Here is a 24,841-nt window from a genome sequence, read left to right as displayed (position 1 = left end):
ATTCCTGGGCTAATTTTGTCACACCAAGAAAGTGTGCTGGGATTTCTCCTGAATGCTCAGTGTATTTAGTGAGGTCTTTCCATTCTGGCTGGAAGGAACACACACTTCTCAGTCCTTTGTGAACTATAGGAAATGTTTGTGTTATAGCTCCTTCATAATTGCTCTTTCCTCAGAATTTGTTCTAATTCTAACCTTGGGAGCTTTCAGGTGTCACATACATAGATTGTTATTCAGGAAAAGACTCTGATTATTGGAATTATTTCTCTTTATAACTCTTTCCTCTTGGGGATTCTGTCCTCCAAATTCTATTCACCTTGGCCTGCCTGAACTACGGTTTTAGTCTTGTCAACTCAGAACAGTTGCTGGATTCTGTCTTTGCCCTAATAAGGAAAATATGCAAGAAACCTGAACGATGGTGGGAATCATTTCATTTTTTTTTTCTTTCCTTGGGGTTTATGGTCTTGTGCTACTTGTGTTGTCTGAAAATAGTTGTTCTCTGTATTTTGTATAATTTTCTAGTTAATAATGTGGGAGGTAATTCTAAATCATCTTATTCCTTCAAGGTGAAAAATTGAATTTGATATTTTTATGCTGTAAATTATTTCTTTTATAAATTTCATTTTTTAATTGTTTGAAGGCATATATAATCCATTTTGGTATATTGAACTAATATCTTAAAACTTTTAACTACTTATTATTCCTCATTATTTATCTATGATTCTTTCTAAATAAATATGTATATACACAGTCATTTCATCTGAGAATATTGACAGTTTTATCCCCTGTTGTAATCTTTACACCTTCTTATTTCTTTTCCTTGTCTTACAGTACCACCTAGTACCTCCAATGCAATTTTCTATAAAAGTGGTTAGAAAAAGCGTTCTTTTCTTCATCTCAGATGGAAAGCTTTGAACATCATTAATTATGATGCCTCCTATCTTACCATAGATACTTTTATCAAATATAAGACATCTCTTGTGTTCATAATTAACCAAGAGTTGCTGTGATTATGTGTCTTGAATTTTATTGTATTTTTTTATTTAATTTTTTGCATACTCCTTTTTCTGCTAAATGTGGTCTATGACATTGATTTATTTTTTAAATGCTAAACAAATCTTGAATTCCTGGAAGAAATCAACTTGGTTTTTAATCGTAAAAGCAGTTTTTTCTATGGAAAGTTTATGTAAGATTATTGTTTTTTTGTTTTTTTTCTAAAATATTTCACAGGCAAAGACATCTGATCCTGGATCTCCTCTTTTGGGAAAGTTTTTAAATTAAAATTTCAATTTAATAGGTGCAGGTCTCCCCAGATTTTCTATTTTGTCTTGTGTCAATTTTGGAAGGTTCTGTTGGCATAAAGTAGTTCATACTATTCTCTTATTCTTTTAACATTCCTGTAATCTGTAAGAAATTCCCTCCTTTTTGTTCCTTAATATTCATTATTTGCATCTGCTTTCTTTTTGGCTGTTTTCCTTCCTTCCTTCCTAGTCTTGGCAGTGATTAATCAATTTTATTCATATTCCTAACAAAACATTCATTAGAGAGAAGTAACAAAAAAACTGTGAGGTTGAGGGTTAGACATTATTATTACTATTTTATCCTTAATGCAGTGGTTCTGAAACACCCACCTGCAAGAGAGTCACATGGAAGGCTTGTTAAAGCATAGATTGCTGGGTCCCACCCCCAGAGTTTTGATTCAGTGTATCTCTGGACTGTGAGAAGTCCCAAGATTTGTGGTCAGCAAGCTGGAAATTCGGGAAAGCCACTGTATATTTCCAGTCCAAATCTGAAGGCCTGAGAACCAGAAAAGCTGATGGTGTAAGTTCCAGTCTGAAAGCTGGCATGCTCAAGACCCAAGAAGAACCAACGTTTTTGTCTGAGTCCGAAGGCTAGAAAAGATCAGTGTTCCTGCTCCTGTCAGGCAGGAGGAGCTTCCTCTTACTCAGCCTTTTGTTCTACTCATGTCTTCCGTTGAATGGATGAGGCTTATCCATATTAGGGAGGTCTAGCTGCTTTAGTCAGTCTTCCCATTCAAAATGTGAATCTCAACCAGAAACCCCCTAACAGACACACCCAGAGAAGTATTTGACCAAATATCTGTGGACTCTGTGGTCCAGTTAAGTTGATGCGTAAAATTAACCTTACACTAAATGGTCTTGATGCTGCTGGTCCTAAGAAAACACTCAGAGAAACAGTGTTTTAAATAATCATCCTTCAGATTGCAACATTAATTCTTAGTTTATGTAAGTCCTCTTCCTGGACAATGCATGGAATTTAGTATAGTTTAACTTCATTTACCCCCAATTTTGCAAACATACTTGAACACATGTATACATGTTTGTGTGCATGTAAATTTTAAACCCCACACAGAATATAATTACCATTTTGTTCATCAACATCTATTTAGATTTACCCAAATGTTTATTTTTTGTTGCTCATCATTTCTTTTTGAAAGTCTGATTTCCATCTGGTATTGTTTTCCTTTTTTTTTTTTTTTTTTTAAGATTTTATTTATTTATTGTGTGTGTGAGAGAGAGAAAACAAGCAGGGGGAGTGGCAGGCAGAGGGAGAAGCAGGCTCCCTGCTGAGCAAGGACCCCAATGCAGGACTCGATCCCAGGACCTTGGGATCATGAACTGAGCTGAAGGCAGACACTTAACCAACCGAACCACCCAGGCATCCCCATTTTCCTTCATCTTGAAGAACACCTTTTCATTTAGTGTAGGCCTCCCACTTATGAATTCTCTTAGTTCTTATTTGACTAAAACTCTTTGAAATTCACCTTCATTTTTTTTTTAAGGATATTTTTAGCCAGTATAAATTTTAGGTTGGCATTTGTTTTCTTTCAGTGCTTTGAAGATATTCAGCTGTTTTTGGCTTTTGTTTCTTTCTGTGCTTTCTTTACTTTTTTTTGCCTTTAAAAAAAAAAAACTTCCAGTCTTATTGCTATTTCTATGTTCCTCCCCTGTCTTCCCTACCATTGCTATCTGCTTTTAAGATTGTCTGTATCTTTGGTGTTTAACAGTTGTACTATGATGTACTCAGGCTCTGTGGTTTTTCTTTGTATTTATGTAGTGTGGGCTTTGTAGAGCTTCTCAAATATGAAATTCAATGACTTTTATTAGTGGCTAGAAAATTCTTAGCCATTACTTCTTCAAATGTTCCTTCTGACTCATTCTATTCTTTTCTTAGGACTTGAATTATACATATATCATATACATACCATATATATTTCTTTATTATCTCTTTATGCATATTCTCTCTGTGTGTGTCTCTCTCTCTGTCTCTGTCTCACTCTCTAATTCTGAGTATTTTTTAAATCTTAGTCCACTTTACTGATTCTCTCTTCAGTTGTTTCCAATCTTCTATATTCTTAATTTCAATTTTTTGATAAGTACTAGAATTTCCATTTGATTGTTTTAGTTTTTCTCTCCCAATTATCCATCTCATCTATAATTTTCAAGAATATATGAGAAATAGGTACTCTAAAGTCTTTGTTTCATTATTTGGCTTCTGGACTATCTATATGATTTTGTGTTTCTCTTGGTATTTGATAATATATTTTTCTCTACTTTAATGTCTTTTGTTTTTATTCTAGTGTGAAGAACCTAGTATATGAAAGCGTATAAAGGTATAAAATGGTGGATTTTCCCAGAAAAAAAAAATTACATTTGCCTCTGGTAGGCACAAACAATTCTAGATGACATAATATAGTCAAGGTTATAGGGCTAGTCTTTTTCTAGTTTACCATCCTCTAGGGTGTAAACTTCTTCAGGGTCCCAACTTGAATCATATGAGTTTTTCTAAGCTCTCCCTGCCTTTGGTGGATCCTGAACTTTAGTTTTTCCCCATAAGTTTGTTAAAATTTTGTTCAACTGCTGACTCATTGAACTGCTTCTTTTAAACCATGTCCATACGAAAAAATGGCCCAACTGCCAAAATCACCTCTTTTAGGATTTCTTTTTAGGGATCATGGTCAAATAATTGGTCCCTATCTTAACACTTCATTGCCCTTAAAGAGGTATTTTTGTTTTGGCTTGATTTTTGTCTAGTTTTGGTCTCAGCAGGAAGATCAGCTGATTACTAACAGTGGAAATCCAAATTATGTCTCTAGAGCTAGTTTGTTTATTATCCTATATTAAATTGAGTATAAACATTGAAATGCCTTAGTTTTTCTTTTTAATCACTACTTTCAACTAGATTATGTCATATCCATTTATTTTGTCCCTTAATTACATCACGGAGAAATTTGATTTTCTTCTAATCTTCAAGTTATAAAAAAAAATTAGTCAAGTATAATGTAAATTCTAATATGTCCTCCAATAAAAACCTCTTCAGTTCCTTTCTCTGGCTCTCTTCATATTAGGGTTTTAATGACAATTCTCTTTCCTACCTTTTCTTTAAACTTATCTATAATTTTATATATATATTTTAAAGATTTTATTTATTTATTTGACAGAGAAAGAGAGCACAAGTAGGCAGAGCAGCAGGCAGAGGCAGAGGGAGAAGCAGGCTCCTCTTTGAGCAGAGAGCCCAATGTGGGGCTCAATCCCAGGACCCTGGGATCATAACCTGAGCCAAAGGCATATGCTTAACTGACTGAGCCACCCAGGTGCCCCTATAATTTTATTTTTAAAGCAGGGTTTTCTTAGTGTGTCGGTGGACCCAGCTTTTATTTTTTTTAATCAATTTGACAATGTGTACTTTAATTGATGTTTCTGTAGAGTTTACATTAATGTTATTATTGATATGGTTGCATTAATATTATCAGCTTGCTACTTGTTTTCTAAAAACTGTTTATGCCTTCTGTTGGATTGAAAGAGTATTTTTTGTATCATTTCATTTTCTCTCCAATATTGGCTTATTGTTTATTTATCTTTAAAACATTTTCAGAATTGCCCTAGAGTTTACAATATAAATCTTTAAATTATTATAGTCTTTAATAGTATTATACTGTTTCATGTGTAGTATAAGATTCTTATAATGGTTTACTCTTAATTACTCTTTCTCATCCTTTGTATTAATGTTGTCATGTTTTACTTCCATGTGTCTTTTTAAGAAACAGCACATCACTATTTTTTGCTCTGTAATGTCCAGTATCTTTAGAGCAATTAAAACTAAATGAATATTATATTTACTCTCAATTGTCATTTCCAGCACTCTTAATTTGTCTGTATAGATATAAGTTTATGTCAGATATTACTTTCCTTATACTTGAAGAGCGTCTTTTAAAAGTTCATGTAGTGCAAGTCAAATATATGAATTCTCTTAGTTTTTGTTTCTTTGGAAAAGTTACTTACCTTCATTTTTGAAAGATTTTGGGTTTTTGTTTTTGTTTTTTTTTTTTGGCGAAGTATAGCATTGTGGGCTGATATTTTTTGAAATGGATTTGAAATAGCCACTGTCTTCTGGCCTGCCTACTTTCTAGTGAGAATGTCATTCTTACCTTGTTCCTCTTTGTGTAATTAATCTTTATTCTCCAATAGCCTTCTTCAAATTTTCTCTTTATATTTAGGTTTCAGTAGTTTATTATGTCAAATATTGGTTATTAATTTTTGTTCTACTTGTTTTCTGAGCTTCTTACAACCATGGTTTGAGGAACTTTATCATTTTTGGAAAATTCTTACTCATTATCTCTTAACATACTTCTTCCCCATTTTCTCTCTGTCCTTCTGTTAGTTTTTTACTGCTACCATAATAAATTGCCACAAATTTAGCAGCTTAAAACAATACTAATTTATTATGTCATAGTTCTATAGGTTAAAAGTCCCAACAGGTCACATCGGGCTAAAATCCCAGTGTTTGCAGGGCTGCATTCCTTATTGGGGGTTTGGAAGTAAACCAGGTTCATTCAGATTGTTGGCAGAATTCAGTACCAGGCAGCTATAGAATGATGGTTCTGTTTATTTGCTGGTTGTCATTCCGGGACTGCCCTCAGCTCCTAGAGGCCTTTTTCTAGTCCTTGCATATGACCCCTACATTCAGGACCAGTGACAATGTATCATATTCTCCTCACACTTGGGACTTCTCTGGCTTCCCCTTCTGTGATAATAGCTTTTATGCCTTTCTCTTCTGTTGTATCTCTCTGACTCCACTGAGAGAGTTTTCTGCTTTTTAGGGCTCATGTGATTACACCGGGCCCACCTACATAATCCAGGATAATCTCCCTATGTTAGTGTTCAAAATGTGAATTTCACTTTTAGAGTCCCTTTTGCCATATGACATAGCCTACTCACAAATTCCAGGGATTATGCTTTAGGGACCTTTGGGCAACCACTATTTGACATACCACATTTCTACTTCTGGGATTTTAATGACATTTATGTAAGACTATTTGATACTCTTCCATAGTTCTTAAGTGCACTTGCAAACACACTCTTTTTTCTCTCTCCCTCTCTGTCATTATATACATATTCTTTTATTCTTTTTTGTTTCAACATGCCTGTTTTTATTGACCTAACTTCAAATTCATTTATTCTTCCTTAACTTTATTGAGTCTATTGATAAGCCTATTGAAGGCATTATTATCTCTTTTACTATATTTTTTATATCTAGCATAGTTTATTTTTTACAGTTTTTTACTTTGTGCTAAAATTCCCCATCTGTTTATGCATGTGGACTTATCTTTTTAACTATTAATTAACTCTTAATATGTTAATCATAGTTATTTTAAATTCTTTGATAGTTCTAAAACATGGTTTATCTGTGATTCTCATTCTATCAGTTTGTGATTCTGACTTTGTCAGTTTATCGTCTTTGTATGTCTTACACGTTTTGGTTGAAAGCTGGTCATTATATAGAGGATAGTAATAACTGAAATTCATGGTATTTATTCTGGAAATGGGCTTGCCTCTTATGCTGGGCCTTTAATGTTGTAGGTTAAGTCATTCTACCCAGGAGTTGAGGTAACAAGTGTTTTCTTGTTTTAGTTACTCTCAGTGCACCACATGCCTTAAATTCTACTTGTACCTTGTCTTTATCTAGGGGTTGGTTTGTCAGATGTTTAACTCAGTGTTCCCTATTCTACCCTGATTTTTAGGCTTTCCTTTAATCAAACATTTTAATGAGGTTCTCTGCACTGTGGCGCCTTTTACAATAGTAGTCTGCTGTTATTTGCTATTGGGTACTTGCAAGCCCAGTGTTCGGTGGACATGGAGTTGTTTCCTATTGTTTTGATTCAAACTTGGTTTTAGGTAGATATTGCCCTCAGTCTTGGAAGTCATATTTTCCACTGATTTTGCCCATTTCCAAGTGGTTGGAGAATCTCTGATTATTAGGACTCAGGATGTTTTCTGCCCTCCCTCAGAATAGAGATTTTTCTGTTCCCTTTCTCCAGCTGCAAAAGACTCTCTCTGGTACCCTGGAAGTGACAGGGTTTGCATAGTTATTTAGTTATTTTCTAAGATATATATGTCCTTTTCTAAGATGTAGAAGGCCTTTGTTCCATAGAGGTTATGGGGAAGAAGGAGCAGGCAGGGCTTTGTGTCTTTTCTGCAATAGTCACTGTTCCCCTCCCTTACCTGCAGCAGTGAAGGAAGTTTCTCAGTTCTCCATGCTGCCCCCAGTCTCTCTCATGAGTAATGGTGAGGTTTGTGGAGAAGAGCCTGCAAATTACTGCAAACTCCCCTTGTGCTTGCAGCTCTGAAGATTTTATTCTCTCACATTAGCTTACACTTGGACTTGAGCAATTTATTAAAAGTATTAGCTGATTTCTTCTTACCAGTTTATGTGGTACCCATTGTTTCTTCCTCCTCCGTTCTGCCCCAGTGAAGCAAGTTCTTCATTCCTATCTTGTCTCCTTGTCTCTTCATTCCTTCTTGTCTGTCTTTCTTCAGATTTCAAGGCTAGTTGGTTGCCCTGTAACCTCAGCTCTCTGATGGGTCCTAGCAGCGTTATAATTCTATAGATTATCTGTCTTCTTCTTGTGATTAGTGTAGGGGTGACCATTTCCAGCTTTCTGCATCTTAAATGGAAGTTCTCTATTTTTTTTTTGAAGTCTGAATTCCTAACTCATGATTTTTCAATTTGTATTTTCAAAAAATATCATGTGAACCAAGTACTATACTAAAAACACTCATCAACAGACTACAACCCCAGGAAATATATTCTCAGAACACTGTATACAGGCAGTTTTTTGGAGAATGTTCTCAATCACATCACCTATAAGGAAGTGAGATAGAAAGACTGGTCCAAGGAAAAGTGATGCAATTGTAAGGGAAGCCGAGGCCATTCTGTGGGAAAGCTCTAAAACTGGAAAGGCCCTGACGTATCCTCAACTGAATCAAGGGAGCTGGGCCTTTCTATCTCTTCCTTCACTGGTGTTTGAATGCAGAGTGTTCCTGGTAAGGTGACTTAACTTCTGGCAAGACAGGTCCCTTCCTGGGGAGGGATTTAACTGTGAACCACTACCCAGCAGTTCTCCTAAGATCTCGTGAGAACCAAGGGTCTCTATCCTAAAGGGGGATCTCAGTACACCGCCATACCTACCATGTTAAAATAGTTTTTATCACATATTACATTTGTTATTTACTAGGAAAAGTTTTATTATTTCAACTTTTATATCACCTGTTTGAAATACAATTAGCCTTACTCTTTATATCACCAAGTCTGTTATTCTGTCTCAGTTAAATGACATATATCCTTATATCCTGACTTTATAGTTAATTTTTATATTTTATTTGACTAGTTGACTAGAAAGGAGGAATTTTTCCATTTCAGTTTGTTTGTTTTCTTTCTGTCTAAAACACATCTAATTAACAATTTCCCAACATACACTTCATAAAAAGCTTTTATACTTATCTAAAGACATTCCAGCATTACGTTTCCTAAAACTTGAAAAGTGTGTATTTGGAATTTAGTTTACCGTATAGAGTAAACTTCTTACATGCAAAAGAATTCTATTTAGGTTTCATTTCTTAGTCTGCTGTAAGTTCATCTATTTTCTTCACCTGTACTCATGCACTTGAAAATGTATGTGATTCTTTTAAAAAAGAACAAAGAAAAAATGTCAGTTTTTTATTTAAAAGATCATGAGGAAGTTAGGTAAGCAAGAATTTTTTTCAGCTTCATGGTTTGATTAGTATAACCATAAAAAGTTATAGTTGAGAAAAACTGTTCAACAGTATGTCATAGGATTACAGGATCTGAGATTCAGGATGCATTTACTCATCAGCTATCTACTCTGTTAAATTATATTTCAGGGATGCCTGGGTGGCTCAGTTGGTTGAGTGTGCAACTCTTGACTCTTGATTTCAGCTCAGGTTATGATCTCAGGTCATGAGATCGAGCCCCTGTTCGGGCTCCACGCTAAGCATGGAGACTGCTTAAGATGCTCTCTCCTTCTCGCTCTGCCTCTCCCCTCTGCTCGTGCTTGGTCTCTCGTAAATATATATATATATATTTCACATTAGAAACTTAGTGAAAGCTAAACAAAATATTTTAAGTCACTGTTTGTCATTTGCTAGTCATAGTATGTAGCCAAATAAGAATTTAACTTTACAATTTATAGTTTTGCTGTCATTAATATTCTCCTAATCTTTTCTTTTTATCTAAGTTTACTTAAGCAAATCATTTCACTTACTTATGCATGTATTTCCTAATTTACCCAGGAACATTTGATTAATGAAATCTGTTGTGGAATTCACTAGTGTAATAATTTCCTTTATAACTGAGCTGTCTTTTATGTACATTGCTTAAAGTTACATAGTTATTTTCATTCTAGATTTTATTATTATATATAACCATTTTATATGATTTAAGAAATGAAGAAACTTAAGAACTTAAATGTACCAAATTAAAGTATTAAGTTTTATTATATTTATGACATGCTAAGGACCTAGGAGAATACAAAATACTAAAACCAAAAGTAAGAATTATAACTTCATTAAGTGGCCCAAGTGTAAAGGAGTTTATTAAAATAGGACTCACAACATAAGCAGTGTCCTAAATGAAAGTAAAATTACTGTGTTTTTCTAGAATTCTTAAGGATATAACATTTGAAAATAATCAATACTTTGTAGTGAAACATATTTATGAGGAGATTAATTTAGAAAATGAGACAAAAATCTTACTTTTTTCTGCTGATTAATTTATTAATAATCTCCTTGGCCTTTGATATGTCCTGAGGTCAGTTACATTTGGCAAGATTTGAGAATAATTGCAACCATGGGTTTTCATACATTTTTTTTCATACATTTTTTTTCTATCTATCTTTATTCATAAAATTTCTTAAAACTGTAAATCTCTGTAAATGAGATTTTCTTAATATAAGTAAAAGCCAATACGTAATTGTGATTTTTAAAACCATAATATTAAAACTCTTGTGTTTTAAATTTAAATTTTAATCCAGGCATTAACACTTTAAATTTAAATTTCATCTAAAGCATTATTATTTTCTTTGAATATTTTGTTTTTATTGTTGGAGAATTTGTGAGAGTGGTTGATAAATTACCCAACTTGCAACAGTAGTTTTCTTCATGAAAATCGGTAATTCTCTTTCTTAAAAGAATTTGCACTTTTAATTATCAAGAAAAATAGCCAATGTCAAAATAACATCATAAGCATCATTAATGTGACTGAAGGGAATGAAAAAAAAAATTGAGTAGGGAGAGGGGAATGAGAAACTTAAGAGAATGCATTTCAGCCTGGAATTGGAAAATTTAGGGCCCAAGAACTTTCCTAAATACTAAGAAGTTGCTAGAGTGTTAAGATTATAAATCTCACTCAATACTATGTAGGGCAAATTACCTGTGTACTGAACCTTCAAATTTTTTTGTGCATAAAATATCTTATACTTGAATAAATGAAAATAAGCTTTCAAATAAAACTGAAAAATTATTACTTACTCTTTTCCCTAAATCAAGTAAAATATGCTAATTTTTATTACAAAATAATTTGCCAAAGAACCTTGTTTTCTGGTAGTTATTACATGTGCTGTTTGAAAAAATTATATTCAAAATGAAGAGAATAATTCATTTATTTTCATAGGACATAAGGCCAAGGAGTTCTCTCGTGTTAAAGTGTTTTATTTATTTATTTTTTACATGTTAACATAAATTTTCAGGTATATCTTGAGAAAAGGGAGTTTTACATTGTGCCCTTCTCTCAGATGAGAATTGAAATACCAGTATTTTTTTTTTTTTTTTGTAATTGGTGCTTCTTTGCCTGGTGATAGAGGAGGGTATTAAGCTGAGATCTACATTTATATCATGTTCTTTGAGAATTTAAATTGTGTAAAGATGAAGATCACATACTCTTATCCGATGTTTACTTTCCTTTAAAATACATTGTGTGGAATCTATAAATATTAATGACAGCAACAACAAAACCTGTCCATTTCCTTCACTGTAGAAAAGTGATGGTGAAACTTTTCCACTTAGAATAGGCTGTTGTTTGCCAACAACATGGGTAGATCTGGAGGGTATAATGCTCAGTGAAATAAGTCAGTCAGAGAAAGAGAAATACCATACAATTTCACTCATATGTGGAATTTAAGAAACAAAACAAAGGAACAAAGGAAAAAAGAAACAAAACAAAAAAGCGGACTTTTAACTATAGAGAACAAACTGATGGTTACCAGAGGGGAAGGGGATGGGGGAGGGGTGAAATAGAGATGGGAATTAAGGGTACAGTTATCATGATGAGCACTGAATAATTTATAGAATAGTTGAATCACTATATTGTACACCTGAAACTAATTCAACACTGCACATTAACTCTACTGGAATTAAAATTTTTTTAAATAAAATAAAAATTAGAAAAACAACAACAGCAACAAAAAAGAATAGGCTGTTGTTTGATAGAGAAATCTGGCAGTATTATTTGATGATGATTTGCTGTACTTAAAGCCTTTGATCTCTTGCTGGGGAAAATGTTACATTGTTTGTTCCCTATTAGAATATTAAAATTATGATTACTGAATGATATGTAAGAGCATCGTTTAATATTCTATTGAGTTTTATAAGAAAATAGTTGCTTCTTAAAATACTATTGTAGGGATTCACTCATTGAGAAATGTCTGTTTTTATCCCTTACCCGTAAGTCAAGGTAATTAATACACATGTACACATACACACTTATGTGATTAGTTGATTAAATTAATTGAAGTTTCTATTTGATATGTAACCTAGAACAGTACTGTTGCAATTCTGAAGCCTCCAAATCATACATAAACCCATAAATTATGGAAAAAAAGTCATAAACTGGGGAAAAATTTTCCTGAATTTAATTAGATAATAGTATATTACAATAGTATAGCTATGATGTGAACCTTTATACATCTAAAAATTTTCTTAGGTAATTTCACTCTCATTAATTAATCTTAAATAAAAATATTCATGCTTCACTCAGAATTCAGGTACAGAAACAATAACATCTAGATTTTTCCCCTCTTCATAGGCTTGCTCTTAGCATTCTTGCTCATCTTTCTTTAGAGGAGGGGATTACTTTAGCTGGGAAGTTATGGGACATGATCCTGGAGATTAGAAGGAATGGATTAATTAATAGATATTTAAAAAAAGGAGTTCTGTCTATATTCACTAAGAGTCAGAGATAGCTTATTATGATTATTTTATGACTTCAGGTAGCCTTCCCTTTGCTGTTTTATTACAATTTAGTAGTAGTAAATACTCTCATTAAAACAGTTATTTTCAAAGTGTGTTTCCTGGATCAGCAGTAGCAAACCACCTGAGAATTTGTTAGAAGTGCAAATTCTCACAGTACACCTAGACCTACTGAATCAGAAGTTATGGGGATGGGGTTCTAGGAGTCTGTTTAAACAGCATTATAGATGATTCTGATCTACACGAAAATTTGAGAACCATTGGTTAAAGAAGGTGCTTATCACCACTACCTCAAAAACTAGTGATGTACTATATATTGGCTAATTGAACATAATAATAAAAAAAAAATTAAAGAAGGTGCTTACTTAGTTCAGGAATAACAGAGTAAGGGGGAATATTGAGAATTCTCTGTATCTTCAACATGTCTTCAAAGCCCTACTCAGCTCCCTTTTTCTTGCCCAAAGTTGTTGCTCTAGAATATTCTCTTTAAAGTTTGTGGAAGTGCTCACACCAGTTTCCTCTCTGACTTCTTTCCCTAAAGCTGTTGACCCAACTAAGAGGAGACAAAATCAGATAGAAGTGCTAATGGTGAGGCTTTGAGTGCACAAATGATTCAGATCATGCTGTTTCCAAGTTAGGAAAGAAGGAATCCTAGATTATTCCCTCACCCCTATTTAATCACTTAACAATGCAGTACTTTAGTTTTAAATATTAGTAATATATTTAAAAATTATTCAATGATTAATTACTTTTTTGTCATTTATATTTTCCTCACATATAGCAAAATGTTACTTAGCTTTGTGGCAGAACTTTTATTATTTTGAAGCATTTTTAAATTTTTGCTGTACATGTCTTCTGTGTAGAACAGTGTGTAGTCCTCTGACATTATATTATTATATTGATTTTGGTTTTTTTAATCAGAGCTACATTTTGTAAGAGTAAATATAGTTTTTTTATATTCAAAGTAGCTATTATATTGTAAGAGCTGCCATTATTGACCTCTCACTGTGTGCTGGGTACTTTTCTCTGCATTCTATGTGACTTATTGCATTTAATCCTCACCAGTAGGCACTGTGGTCATTTTCATTTTATAGGCAAAGGAAGTCTAATGCCCCAAGCTCACCTAGGTAGCATAAGAGAGAACCAGCATTCCAGTTCACACAGTCTTAATTCAAAGCATTTATATCTAAGAGAGATAGTTAGATGTTACCAGATTATTTATTTGCTTGAGCAGAATTATTCTTTACCCCGATTTTGTTTTTACATATACTACTTGAAGTATTTTCAAGAATGTCAAATAGTGCTTACATGAGGCCATATAACTTAAAATTTAAGAGTGAACTAATATAAATAATAATGCAGGAATTGGTAAATAATAGTAAGTGGAAATGGAAATGGAAATGGAAATGGAAAATGCCTACTTAAGCATAGCAAATGGAAATGAAATGAAATGGAAAATGCCTACTTAAGCATAGCAATTTAATTGTATTACAGTGAATTCTAGTTATTCCTTTATTTGTCCAGCTTTTCAGAGAATTTTTAGGCAACTCTAGAGAGTACAGGTTAATTCTTTGTAACTGACACAATGATCCATGTAGTAGGTGTTCAGAACAACTTTCTTTCATAGATAGAAAGATAGTCATGGAAGACATAGAGCTAGGAGCAGAGTCTGTGTCCCTTGCAGGTTATAGAATCCCAGTTGCCTTTCACAGAACAGTCATTCTACCTTTTTTTAAAGATTTATTTACTCATTTTAGAGAGAGAGCATGGCGGGGTGGGGCAGAGGGAGAAGAAGAGAGGGAATCTCAAGCGTACTCCCTGCTGAGCACAGGCAGGGCTTGATCTCATGACCCTGAGATCATGACCTGAGACAGAATCTAGAGTCCTGGGCTTAACCAACTGAGCCACCCAGGCATCCCTGGTCATTCTACTTTAGCAGCAGTCTTCAGAGTTAGCCTTTTGACTGATGTGAAACTCTACAGGGTGTCCCTTCTACTGAAGCTGTTACTATTCCATGAGTTAGAATTGTACTTTTATGATTTTTCAAGATTTTAATTTAGAAGTAAACTTTATTTGACTTTTTGTATTGAATTATATTTACTAGTCTTTATGTCTTAATTTCAACAGCATCACTGCAAAACTTGAAAGAGCTTTAGAAAAAGTTGCTCCTCTTCTTCGTGAAATTTTTGTAGACTTTGCCCCATTCCTATCTCGTACACTTCTTGGCAGTCATGGACAAGAGCTATTGATAGAAGGTATGATTTCTCTCTATTCTAATTATTTTTAGTTTCCTATAATGTATCTATTACTCATGATATAAATTGTACTTCTGGAGGAATATTTATTGCCAAAAGAATATAAAGACATTGCTGCCACAAATTCTAATAAGATACTCATACATGCTTTCTTCTTATTCATTTTGAAAAATAACATGTTTTCATAGTCAATGCTAATAACAGAATGGAGAACTTTGAAAAAGTGTTGGACTAGGAGGCTCTGGCTCTGAAAATCCTAGTCTACCAGGGCTGCAGTATATCCTTCGTTAGGTTGGTGTGTTTACTAAGCAATACGCTCTAAAATTTCCTTTTAACTCTAAGAGCCATGCTTCTGTAAGTGATTTCCGTATTCACATAATACTTGTAATATGAAAATTCTTAACTGAGAAAATGTAAAGAAGTACTTAACCTGGAATTGACAAAGCTATTGTCTTTTACTCAACAGCAGCTTAAATGGAATGAGAAGGGAAAGCAGATAAATTATTATGAAGATTTAATTAATGCACCAGTATTAGAGAGCAGCTTTTAAAAATATGGTTATCTGAAGCCTTATTTCTTTAAAAAGTTTGTTTTATAAATATTCAAGAACTTCAGAAAGGGGTAATCCATATCTAGATGATCCTGTGAATAAATAATGGCTTTAGGTACTATTCCTTGAATTTAGCAGGCTTATGTATATTTTTTTGCTTTTCACTTTCTATTTACTGTCATTTTCCTGTGATTGTTCTCTCATTGTCTCAGCTGCTTTTATGAAATCTGTTTCTATTAGGTGAGACAGTAATTGTTAATAACCTGACTGGGTTTAAATCTTTGTTTACTACTTTCTTAGCTCTCTGATCTTTGTGAATTATTTAGGCATTTTGTTACTTAGGTTCTTTCTATAAAATACAGTCAGTGATAGCACCTCCCTCCCAGGGTTCTTGTGAAGATTAAATTATATAATGCATATAAAGTTCTTAGAACAGTGACACACAGGTGAGCTATTAATTTTTTTTTTTTTAAAGCACTGAGTTCTTGTTCAAGGCCAAGCATTTTCTTAGGTACTTGGAATGTATTAGTTTATAACAGACAAAGATGTGGAATCTAAAAAAGGAAACAAATGAAAAAACAAAAGCAGAAACAGACCCATAAATACAAAGAACAAACTGGTGGTGGCCAGAAGAGAGGGGGATGGAGATGGGCAAAATGGGTGAAGGGGAATGGCAGACAGGCTTCTAGTTATGGAAGGAGTAAGTCAGGGGGATGAAAGGTTACAGCATAGGGAATATAGTGAGTAGTATTATAATAGCATTGTACAGTGACAGTTGGAAACTACATTTGTGATGAGCATAGCATAACATATAAAGTTGTCCAATCACTATGTTGTACACCTGAAACTAATGTAGCACTGTGTGTCAACTATACTTTATAAAAGAAAAAGAAAAAAAAAAAAAAAAACCTTCGTTAAAAAAAAAAAAAAAAATCCCTGCCTTGTAGAGCTTATATTCTAGCAAGGAGAGGACATTTAGATAAGTATTGAACATAATAAATAAATTATAGACCATGTTAGAAGATGGTAAATGCTATGTTAAAGGATAAGTCCAACACAGGGGTTTGGGATTCTAAAAATGGCAGGGTCGGGTTGCGGTTTACTTAATAAGTCACCCTCTTTAAAACTGCATCCTGGGCACCTGGGTGGCTCAGTCGTTAAGCGTCTGCCTTTGGCTCAGCTCATGATCTCAGGGTCCTGGGATCGAGTCCCACATCGGGCTCCCTGCTCGGCGGGAAGCCTGCTTCTCCCTCTCCCACTCCCCCTGCTTGTGTTTCTGCTCTCGCTATCTCTCTCTCTGTCAAATAAATAAATAAAATCTTTAAAAAAAAAAAAAACTGCAACCCAACTCTGCCATTTTTAGAATCCCAAAAATGCTGTGTTGAACTTACCCTTTAACATAGTATTTACCATCTTCTAACATGCTCTATAATTTTAAATAGACCAATGATAAAAATTATATTTAAGCAAAGATTGAAAGGAGGTGAGTCATACAGCTTACTAGAAAAGCGTTCTAGACTGAGAGAATATTTAGTGCAATGACCCCCTAATGTGTTACTTTACCATAAGAAAAAAATTAATAAACATTATTGAAAAAATAAATCTTAAATATTTCCTCATTCACTAAAAATATGGGTATTTTTTCTGTATTTATATATATTTTTTTTTCTAAAATGATTTGACAAATTCATATGAGAAATATATAAATAGTGGTCCAAGACATGCTAAAATAAACAGAGAATAAATTTAGAAATGTTAGTATTGAGTCCTTGTAGTGTTATTAAAACTGGAACACAGATCAACACTAAGTTTTCCAGCAGCCAAAGCAAAGAAGGAATTATTTTAAGTTATAAGACCCACGTTCCTGGTTCCTCAGTGACAGTTTGCGACAATGTGAAGCTCTAAGGAATTACTGTGAGATAACTTTTAACTGTCTGTGTTGGTCAGGCAAGACCCCACCCCACACAGATAGCCCCTTTCCAGAATTTTCTATGACCAGGCATCTGGACTCTTTCTTATTTCTTCCCAGCACTGCAGTGAGAAGGTAGGAGAAAAGGCTGGGTAGGAATTTAGAGCTGTTTTTCTTGGGCTTCCCTAAGGTTACCTAAAATATTCTGAATTGAGTTGAAAGGGTATTAAGAACACACCTCTTGGATTTTTAGAAAAAGTGACTATGCTAGAAATGAAACATTGGAACATGTTATATATTGAAAGTTCTCTTTGTGTTCATCTGGCAGAATACAATTTTATGTTGTAACTTTTCTGCATCCGAAGAGTTTTAATATATCCCATTTTTAAGACTATGTGGATGTAATGTTCATATCCCTTTTTTGCGTTAAAAGTATTTTACATAATAAAATGATGATAGTAAATGGCAAAATTTTAGATTTTGAGTTGTATTTTTTAAATAGAAAGTTGACACACTTACAGTATGTCCTCCAAATTTCTGCCAATCAATACAATCCAAAAATCTAGGAACATCTGTAACAGAACAACATTCTGTATCCCTCACAATTTAGTTATAACTTTCCTTTTCAGACTCAACTAGTTTCTGTCCTCTTTAATAGAAGACATTAATTAAACATGAAAACAAGTCACACGTTATTACATTTCCTTGTTTTTGTATAACTCTTCTTCTACATTCGATATTTTTCCTTTTTTCTCTCCCCCAAATTATTCTCATCCTTTGAATCCTGTTTCAGATTCCTTAAGTCTAATTAATGTCTTCTCTTATGTGATCTTGTGCCATTTTATTTATACAATTTTGATAAAATTATTCATCACTTATAAATAGGAAATATCTTATTGTTTATATTGTATTGCCTAGCTTATTTTGGTACATAATATTCAGTATTTTTTCCTTATACTTGACTAGAACATTATTTTTGTTACTAATATTGGTAGAAGTAAGTTTTGAAAATAAGGTGGTAAGACAGGTAAAATGTTGTGTTCTGTGGTAAGAATTCCCAGTACTGATCAGTCATCCACACCTGTGAGCTGGCTGCTGTGCTCATCCAAGGTCTATTCTTGCTCTCCACCCCAGCCTCTGGAAATACATGTCCTTTCATGTTCTCATTCTTGTACATGTATTCTTGATCATTCTTTTCCCCTCTCTTCCATTTCCCTCCTTTTTCTCATTTGAAACATTATTCCTCTCCTCTGAGAAGAAAAACTGTCAAACTATTATAAAGGACTCAGGAAATTTACATGATAAAAATATCTTTATGCTAGCCATTGAATATTTAAAAATAGTGCTTATGATGAATAAATCCCATTGCTTTGACTTCATCATGTATATCTAAATGGTAGGAACAAAGCTGGATTTAGATAAGTGAAGGTATTTTATGTCCTATGAAAAGAGAAGGCAATTATTCTTAATTTCAAGTAAACATAAAGTGCATTTGAATGGCATCTTTACTTGTTGTTTTATATTCATTTGTTCTTAATTTACACTTGTATTCATGTAGTTTTTTTTATAAAATAATCACTGATACTTTGTATTGTCTATGTCCTTTAAAATAGCTAAAATAGTGTTGTTTCATTTTCTTAATTTGTTTATCACTTTTATTAGTCATCCTGTGTTAAGTTACTATTATATGATTCTAGAGTACTCAATGTAGTTCATACCTTTTAAGGTCGCTCATTAACGGTACCATTGGTGTATGTGTGTTTTCTCTTGGCAATAATTAAGGATTTTTGGAGACAGTAGTTATTTGGAGCTTGGTGAACTTTCTATAAGAAAATTCTAAGTTTTAAATTTGCAAACTAATGCATAAAAATTAGAGTCAGTATGTATGCAAGTATCAAAATCCACCAGCCCAAGATGACAAAACAACCTTTGGTCCAATGGTTATATTTATTTGGTTTGCTGCAGCAATGGAGGATGCACTTCAGAGGTTCAGTTGTAGATTCAGGAGTCCTAAGAACTACAGTGAGCCTATAGTTATCATTAGTAATAAAGAATCAGTAGTCACCTAAGTTAATTAGAAGAGAAAACGTTTAGGGCTGTGGGGGGGGGGCTCTGTGTGTGTGTGTGTGTGTGTGTGTGTGTGTTAGCCTAGTGTCCTTTACTCTGTCTTATTCCACAATAGCAGAGTGGCCCTGAGAAATCACTATTTATATTCTGTGAGCATTATTTATGTTAGGTTGAGAACTCACAAGAGTATTAAAGGTAACTTAATTATGATGTGGATACAGCAGAAAGTCTTATAGCATCCAAAGTCAGGAAATGAAAAATAGGTAGACGTCAGGCAACCTTGAAATGGGAGAGGAGAGTCAGTACCAAGGCTGCTCCCTTTGACTCTCAGAGCAACTTTATAGCCTTCCATATTTGCTTCTCTCTGTGTATCAACTCAATTTTTCACTTCTTTCCCTGATTAACTTCACTTTTTTAGTCATTGGAACCTGGCCCAGTATAGTACCCCACTCTGACTCCAAATGTGCTTTTAATGTAAATGTTTTTCATCAGTTGACTATAGTCACTATATAGAAGAGAGGATCTGAGTGGCTCAGCCTTGGGTCTTGTGTCTACCTCAGTTACAATCAGCTAAGATTGGGGTAGATGGGAGGGGTGAAGTTGGGTGTAATATATAGGCTGCCTCTTTTAGAAGCTGTATATATATAAGTTTAGAAGCTATATGTATAAGTTAAACATATTAGAAAGGGATGGTCGCAGTGCAGGAAATGTTATACTAAAGTGTCTGTTACACTTTTGGTGACGTTAATAAATGTTTTATTAAAGTCATATAATACTCAAGAATATTTAAGTTTCCAAGACTAGCATTTTTTTTATAATAGCATGGAATTTCCACTCAACCAAAATAGAACATCCTTATTAAAATGTTATTATAAAAAGAATGACCCTGGGCGCCTGGGTGGCTCAGTTGGTTAAGCAACTGCCTTCGGCTCAGGTCATGATCCTGGAGTCCCGGGATCGAGTCCCGCATCGGGCTCCCTGCTCGGCAGGGGGTCTGCTTCTCCCTCTGCCCTCTTCCCTCTTGTGCTCTCTGTCTCTCGTTCTCTCTCTCTCAAATAAATAAATAAAATCTTTAAAAAAAAAAAAAAAAGAATGACCCTAATCAAGAAGCCCAGTTCACCCTTGGATCATTCATAGTAAAAATATGGCCACATAATTAGAAAAACTTACATATCTTTATTTTGATTCAAAAATTATAGATTGAAATGTATTTTCAGAAGTTATTTTAAAATGGCAATAATACAAAAAAATGTACATGGCAGATTCAGTATAGATGGTAATGAGTGGCATACTTTTTTAAATAACCCTGAATTCCTCCATGAAAAACAGAACAATAGATGTTGAAACAATAGCTACAGCAACAAAAAATGAACAGTTACAACCAAACTAGGTGACAAGGTATCCCATTGATACTCCAAAATATGACTGGGTTGAGATGCAAGAGCTACAAGATAACACATGGATTAGCAGAGGCCAGGGAGAAAGTTGTGGGAAACAAGGTGGCATCTGAGGAAACTAGTCTACAAGTACTCATTGGTAAACCCAGAGGGCCAAATTGAGAACCCCTAAAATAGGGAAGGCTTTTGCACACTATAATAGCAGATGAGTCCAAGGGTTCCATGGTAAGGCTGGAAGGGGCTGAGCCATCTAGGCGCCATGAGTAATTAACCAACTAAAGTTCTCCCGAGACAAAGCCCCACATTGAGAAGAAACTACTATGAATAGAATCCAAATTGAGCAACAGAAGGGCAAGAGAGACAAAGAGAAAGTCCACATAAAAATGGGTTATGAACACAGTGCTGATAGTTCTCAGAAAGTAGGTTGTCATATTTTTGAAAATTATATGAAAACAAACAGAAGAGGGATCTCATGATAACCACTAAGCTCCAAATAACTATTTTGGAGAGCTAACCATTTAGTTATATGAGAGAGAATGTGGTATATAATGACTATATGCTATGAAAACTGAAAAAAGTAGAAGGACAATAATTATATTTGTAGTGGCATTATTGATGTTTTTATAAAGCTGTTGCATAATGTTTTTATAAAACAATTAGTAATTATTGATATTCTAATTATTTTATCTTGAAAATCAAGATTCTCATTAAATAAAGGAAATCCAGATATAAAATACAGTTTAAGCAAATCATTTAGTTTTGAATTTGAATGGGACATTATAAAAGCTAAATTTTTATGTGCACACACACACATAAACACTCACACTCACATATGTACTCTAATCCTGTGTACTGTTTCGCCTAGGAACAATGACCAAGTTAGTAGCAGTGAGGATGTTTGGAGTCCAGATTGTAGTCTTGAAATATCATTTGCCAATGAAAGAAAGCAGTTTCTTGGAGAAATGGGTAATTTCAAGGCTAGAACAGTAAGTGCTCATGATTTGCCTGCAACATTTAGTGATACCAAAACCAAGGAAGATATCAAACACTGTCAAAAAGGCTCAGGAGCTAACTTGAAGACACTCTTATTGGCCAAAGATGGGGGCATTTTGAGTATCAGTAAGTTAATAACTCCAAAGCATCAAAATGCATGGATGTGTTTAAATCTGTAAGTCATAAGAATGATTTTTAAAATGACTTGGTTGAATTTAGAATGTAGGGAACCAACTCATTATTTTAAAAACTGATCAATAAAGGGAAATATTTAACCTGTTATTCCTTTGTAAGTTATATCATTTGTGTTATCAAATCATTAATGAGGGTAATCTTCTTTTTCTATAAATATAAATATATCTGATAAGTGATGGATATTTGGGTTAGATCATTAACATTTAGCATCCCCTCAGGAATTAATAGATCATAGCATCAATGGCTGCTAACATCACAGAAGGAGAGACAAATAGACAACCAGATGGAGAAAACACTATCACCCATCAAGACTAACTGGCTGACCTAATTAATTAATTAATTAATTAATTAAAGCTGAATTTCATTGATTCTATATATCCAACATGTTAAACTGTGCCATGAGAATTCCATCATCAAAATTAACACTGGTGGAAATTCTGCACTACAAATGTCTTGGTTTCATCAAAATAATTTATATAGGAAAAGAAGAGTTAAGGGGATCTATAGCTTAAAAGAGCTTTAAAAGATATCTCAAAAATCAATAAAATTGAGTTGTTTATACATATAACTCTATCATTTGGGTGATAAACTTTAAAAAAAACCATAATGATTATCATAAAAACTAGATAATGCTTTGTTAAAAGTAAGGAGAATAGCACAAGACACAAGGAGACTTTTTGGGATATTTGACAGAAGTGTTTCTTCATCTATGTAGTGGTTTTAAGGGTGTTCATTTTTAAATAATTCATTAAACTGTTTTATGCATTTTACTTATCTGTGTTATATTTTACAGAAGTATTTTAATGTTCTCTAAGGAGAAAGTTATAAAAAGCTCTTAATGACATTAAAGACATAAGAAATGGTGAACTATATCATGTTCATGGTAGGAAGATGATCTCACAAAGAAGTAATTTCTGTCCATGATAATCCATCACTTTGAATAAAAATTTGTTTTCAAAAATCTCAAATTATTTTCACGAAATTTGATGAGTTTTTCTCTTAAATTTCTAAAGTAGAATGAAGGGTTGAATATAACCAAGATAATTTTAAAGAGGAGCAAGCTATTGTAATTTTAAAAGTGTATAATGGCCCAGGGCTAAACAGATCACTATATCAGAATAAATATCCAGAACCAGATCCCAACTCAGGGCTGTGACAGAGCTGTCATTACAAAAGAAGATGGATGAACAATGCAATAAATGCAGCCAAATCAATTGCAGATTTTGTGTTAATTAAAATAATTGAATCCCTTCCTCACTAAATACAGAAAAAGTCATACAAAGATGGTTGAAAAAGCAAAACTTCAAATCCTATAGAAGAAAATACAGGACAATATCTGTATTGCCAAAGTCAAAGTATTTCTTTAACTAGACCAAAAAAACCCCATAAAATTTAGTGGTTGATAAATTTGACCATCTAAAAATTACTTTGGTTTATCAAAAGACACCATTAAAAAGTGAAAAGTTGGAGAGTGACATCAGCAAGATACTGAACCAGAAAGCTTCAGACCTTTGTTCCTCCATAGAAACACTGAATAAACAACAATATATAGACCAAAAGAGCTTTATTAAAACTGTAAGAACAAGGGGCGCCTGGGTGGCTCAGTCATTAAGTGTCTGCCTTGGGCCCAGGTCATGATCCCATGGTCCTGGGATCGAGCCCTGCGTCGGGCTCCCTGCTTGGCGGGAAGCCTGCTTCTCCCTCTCCCACTCCCCCTGCTTGTGTTCCCTCTCTTGCTGTCTCTCTCTCTGTCCAATAAATAAAAATTAAAAAAACAAAACAAAACTAAGAACCAGTTAAGAAACTGCAGCTACCAAGCAAATACTCCAAAAGTTAGAAATCCCATGGTATTTTGTTTGTCTTTCTGCTACCTCCTCCCCAGTGCAGTATGGCAGGCCTGGTCAAGAGGAAATCACTGAATTCCCATGTCTTCCCTTGGAATAAAAGGGAAAGAGTGCAGATTCCTTGCAGCATTCTAGATAGTTTAAAAAGATGTTTCTTTTAGCTGAAAACCATGATCAACTGTAATAATTTTTGAGCCTACCACAACTCAGTGCTGTGTTGCTTAAGATTGAACTATACTCGGGCACCTGGGTGGCTCAGTCAGTTAAGTGTCTGACTCTTGTATTCATCTCAGGTCATGATCTAGGGTTGTGAGATCAAGCCCCACATGGGGCCTTCACTGGGCATGGAGTCTGCTTAAGATTCTCTCTCTCCCTCTACCCCTCCTCTCTGCACATATGCACTCTTGCTCTCTCTTAAAAAAAAAAAATTACTTAAAAAAATTGAACTATACTGACTGCAGAATACATTTCTCTTCCTATTTTTGATTGTTACTTTTGATAAATTTGGTTAACTGACACTTAGGTATCATTGTCCATTCTGTGCATAATTCCACTTAAGCAGCAGTGTGTATCGTTTATTGTTATTTTTTTTTTAAAGATTTTATTTATTAAACAGAGAGAGAGGGAGAGAGCACAAGCAGGGGGAGCGGCAGGCATAGGGAGAGGGAGAAGCAAGCCTCCCTGCTGAGCAGGGAGCCCGATGCGGGACTCCATCCCAGGACCCTGGAATCAGACCTGAGCCGAAGGCAGACGCTTAACGACTGAGCCACCCAGGCGCCCCCCTAGAGTTGTTATTGATATTATTTTAAGAAAATGGTCACCAGCATTTTAGGAAAATTTCACAAATATACACCAGTGATGTTTTGTATAACATCCCATATTTTTGCAAATGATCCATTTTTGTATTAGGGGGAATATACTTCACATATTGTGCTAAATATAAAAAAAAAAATTAGGAATTTTTAATCAACCATTTTTATTCAAGCCAAGTATTTTATGTGTAATTCAGAAATTTTATCTTTCTAAATTATTCTTTGGAGGTATTTGTTGGTAATGATGATCACTTGAATT

At 34.0% G+C, this 24,841-nt stretch overlaps 1 protein-coding gene across 1 annotated transcript in view; it reads left to right on the top strand.

Moving 5' to 3' along the window:
• The window catches only part of NBEA (neurobeachin), a 748,838-nt gene that overhangs the window by 294,794 nt on the left and 429,203 nt on the right, over window positions 1–24,841 (top strand). Inside the window, 1 exon segment of the mRNA XM_044913201.1 lies at window positions 14,688–14,815. Coding sequence (XP_044769136.1) covers window positions 14,688–14,815 — 128 coding nt within the window.

The sequence above is a fragment of the Neomonachus schauinslandi genome, chromosome 3 (genome assembly GCF_002201575.2).
Source record: "Neomonachus schauinslandi chromosome 3, ASM220157v2, whole genome shotgun sequence".
Lineage (NCBI taxonomy): Eukaryota > Metazoa > Chordata > Mammalia > Carnivora > Phocidae > Neomonachus > Neomonachus schauinslandi.
Note: the sequence above shows the minus strand (reverse complement) of the source record. Positions and strands in the feature narration are given on the sequence as shown.